The following is a 4226-nucleotide window of genomic DNA, read 5'->3' on the forward strand; positions in this document are numbered from 1 at the left end:
GCTGTAACAGCTCAGTGTATCTGCAGTCTGATTGAGGGAGGTTTTTGTACAACTGCAAATCACTGTGTGAACACTGGACCACTATGCACACTCTGACAGTAGTAAACTGCTGCATCTTCAGTCTGAGCTCCACTGATGGTCATAGAGAAGTCAGATCTGCTTCCACTGCCACTGAATCGAGCTGGTGTTCCTGAATGTCTTATGCTCACTTGTCTAATTAGGAGTTTTGGAGTCTGTCCAGATTTCTGTTGATACCAGAACATACACTCACCACTACAGCTACCCACAGCCTGGTTGGTCCTACAGGTCAGAGTGACAGAGGATCCAGGAGTAAATGTCACTACTGGAGGTTGAGTCACAGTGATCTGACTGCTGCATCCTGCACACAAAAACAAATCATTCATTTATCAGCAAAAATAAATAAGAGAGAAAAAGCAGCACATCATGTTTGAAATGTTGCTGAGTCAATGAACCTGTGAAATAGCAGCAGGTCAGAGTCCAGATGAGGATGGTGATGAGAGTCATGGTGATTTTTGCTGTGTTGACTGACAGATCTGAGTCCTGCAGAGTTGAACTCACAGGACTATAAACCTTCTCAGTTCACTGGAGGATCAGCTGATGATGCAAAGCCTCCTCTCTATGGAAATGATTTCTCTGCTCTCAGCACACTGAAGGCAACATGGGTCACAAAGACAGGAGGAAAACATTTAGACTAATACCATTAATGACTTTGATGGAAAAGAGGAAAATATATGAGATGGAATGGAACTCTGGTTAGTATGTTTACTTTGTACATTTGGTATCAACAAACACATAATACCTTTTTTTAAGCACATTGTCACAATCTCATAATGACTCGTGATTTTGGAAGCATTTCTTTTTGCATTGTTTCAGTGCTTTCAGTTTATATATGTGTGTGTGTGTTTATATATGTATATTTACATGTTGGAATATTTTTTGTGAAAATTAAGTTTTGTTTCACTTTTGTGTTTTATTTCTTAATAGTTAATATAAATGATGATAATGATTTAAATAAGCCTCTTTAAGTCATTCTAGTTAAATCATCTTCTGTATTTATTAACATGTAAACTGTGACATTTTAACGTGAAAAAAAATCAATTTTCAGGGTTTAGATGCTCATTCTCAGAGTGCAGGAGGTTTTTGTACAGCCACTTAATGAGTTTGTATCACTGTGGTGGACTTTTGGTGGAGGAACCAAACTCATCATTGATTGTAAGTACCAGAAATTTAAACTTGCAAAACTTGTGGCATTTATACAGCATTTTATAAAAAAAATATTAAACTTTGATCAAGTTTAGTGATTGTTGATCAGTTTTACTGTTTATCAGACAAAACTGATATTTGAGAAGAAACCTCACTGACAACGATACTCATTCATTATTACAATGTGTAAATTCTTTATTTTTATATTATTTTTCTCTTATAAATAAATTATCGTTTAGAGTAGTTTCCATATTTTAAAGTACTTTTAGGAAAATTTTCAAGTTGTAATTCTCAAAATATAAATTAGTAGATTCTTTGTTCATTTCAACTTTGAAAATACTTTAATGAAAAATGTGTTTATGATTTCTGCTAAAAATATTAACTAAATTTAGATCGATCACTTTTCTGTTCACGGTTCAGCTGATTTTAAATGTTATTTAAAGGAAGTGAAAAACTGTTTAACTGTATTCACGAGTGTCTCAGCTCTGGCAGTTTAACTTAACTTAAAATCATTCTCGAAGCATAACATTTGTAGATTCATTTTATTTTTAAGTTTTGAATTTGAAAATAATTGTTTTTTTGAAAATTTTGTTGATGGATTTCTGCTAAAAACATTAAATGAGTTTATCAGAAAAGGCAGATCAGTTTTCTGTTCACGGTTAACTGATTTTAAATGTAGTTTAAAGGAAGTGAAAGAATCAGATACCAAAGTTTTAACTGTATTCACAAATTTCTCAGCTCTGTCGGTTTAAAATAAGAAAATCAATCTCTAAGCGTAACATTTCTAGATGTGTTTTATTTTTACATTTTTAACTTGAAAGTAACTGTTTATTGAAAACTTTGTTCATGGATTTCTGCTAAAAATATTAAATGCGTTCATCAAAAATGCAGATCCGCTTTGTGTTCACAGTTAAGTGATTTTAAATGTAGTTTAAAGGAAGTGAAAGAAACAGATGCACAAGGTTTAATTGTATTCACAAGTGTCGCAGCTGTGTCAGTTAAACTTAAGGAAATCATCACAGGGAAGAGTTATTAACTGTGAGACATTATGAAAATAAAATTTTATCAGTTAACCTTCATGTAGTTGTTTTTACCAGCTTTCATTCTAATTCTCTTCCCCCCCCTCTCATCCCACTCACTCTCCTCTAGTGGGTGTGGTACAGCCCACTCTGACTGTCCTCCCTCCATCCAAAGAGGAGGGGAAGCAGAACAGTGCCACTGTGGTGTGTCTGGCCAGTGGAGGTTTCCCCTCAAATTGGAAGCTAGGCTGGAAGGTGGGGGGCACCAGCACATCCTCAGGGGTGTCAAACAGCCCTGAAGTCCTGGGGACAAACGGCCATTACAGCTGGAGCAGCACCCTGAGCCTCTCTGCAGACCAGTGGAGGAAGGCGGGCTCAGTGACCTGTGAGGCCAGTCTGAGCGGACAGAGCCCTGTCACTCAAACCCTGAACCCTGACCGCTGCTCAGAGTAGAGCCTCAGCAACACTTCCTGTCTGCAAATGTGTTTTATAGTTTGATGAAGCCACACATTTCCTCTGTTCTCATATTCTTGCAAACATTTGACTCTTTTCATGTGCATGCAGATTTCATCAGCTAATCTTTTCCACCTGTGCTTTAAAACCATGTTGTAAAAAAGTCAACATCACAAAATAAAATCACAGTTTATGAAAAATCACTTTTGTTTTATCCTTTTCATACATTTCACAGAAATGAATAACTATTTTACATATTAAATAAATATTTCTAATATTTTATATTCCATTTCATAGTTTGCATCAGAATTGTATGGTTCATAATATTTTTCATTATTAAATCATTAGAATCTGTATGTTTATTATCTTATGCATATCAATACAAAACTATGGAGATACTATAAACATCTGTTTCTATCAGTATTCCAATAACGTTCAGTAATAACGGTAATAATGCTCTTTACCTTGGAGTTAGTCAGTCCTCCCTCAACCGTCTCCAGCTGGTCCAGAATGCTGCTGCTCAGCTTCTGACTGGAGCCAGGAGGAGGGAGCACATCACCCCTATCCTGGCTTCACTACACCGGCTGCCAGTGCATTTTAGGGTTCAGTTCAAGATTCTCTCATTTGTGTTTAAATGTTTACATGGTCTTGCTCCATCTTATCTCTCTGAGCTGCTTAGCCCATGCCTTCCAGCTCGCTATTCTTTGGCTTTTAATACATGTTGAGACTTTACTTTTATTCCTGTTTGTGTTTTGTTTTTATTGTTGTCTTTGTTCTCTTGTTTTGAAGTGTATTGGTTACTTGATTTGTATCTGTACAGCACTTTGTTGCAGCTGTTGTTTTTAAAGTGCTTTATAAATAATGTAGTAATAGTAGTAACAGACCTGCTAATTCATTTTTGCTCATATTCAGTGATATATATTTAAGTTAGACCTGTATAAACAAAGCTATGTATTCTTTTTTGTTTGTTTGTTTGCTTATTTAGATTAATTGTGTTTGTGCATGATGACTGTTGTGTTGTGTTTAGTGGACCATTTATTTTCATCACAGTTGAACATTCTCCACCTGCAGCCTTCAGCCAGACTGAAGGAGGTTTTTGTACAGCTATAAATCACTGTGTGAACACTCCACTGCCATGGAAGCCCAGACAGTAATAATCTCCAGCATCTTCAGCCTGAACACCACTGATGGTTAAAGTGTACTGAGAACCAGATCTACTGCCACTGAATCGAGACGGAGTTCCTGAGAAGCGAGTTGATGCATCATATATAAGAAGCCTGGGAGGTTGTCCAGGTTTCTGAAGGTACCAACTGAGATCAGCACCAATATCTGAACTCCCTGTGGCGCTGATGGTCACAGTCCTTTCAAGACTGACAGACTTGGTTTTATCAGTCTGAGTCAGAAAATTGTTGGCAAATGACTCTGAAATAAAAAATCAACAGATTTCAATGTTGAGAAAAGAACAACAGAAAATATCTCAGTTTAAGTCAGAGAAGCTTGGACAGAATGATTTGTAAAAAAGAAATTGAA

The 4226-nt window shown here is 36.4% G+C and overlaps 1 gene segment (V, D, J or C); it reads left to right on the forward strand.

Annotated features, from left to right (window-relative positions):
* Positions 1-634: 634 nt before the first annotated feature.
* LOC115772993 (Ig lambda chain C region-like) lies at positions 635-2864 on the forward strand. The segment is given in 3 exon segments: positions 635-773; positions 1127-1233; positions 2374-2864. Coding segments are annotated over 2 exon segments (423 nt in total).
* The last annotated feature ends 1362 nt before the right edge of the window (positions 2865-4226 follow it).

This window comes from Archocentrus centrarchus, chromosome 22 (assembly GCF_007364275.1).
Source record: "Archocentrus centrarchus isolate MPI-CPG fArcCen1 chromosome 22, fArcCen1, whole genome shotgun sequence".
Lineage (NCBI taxonomy): Eukaryota > Metazoa > Chordata > Actinopteri > Cichliformes > Cichlidae > Archocentrus > Archocentrus centrarchus.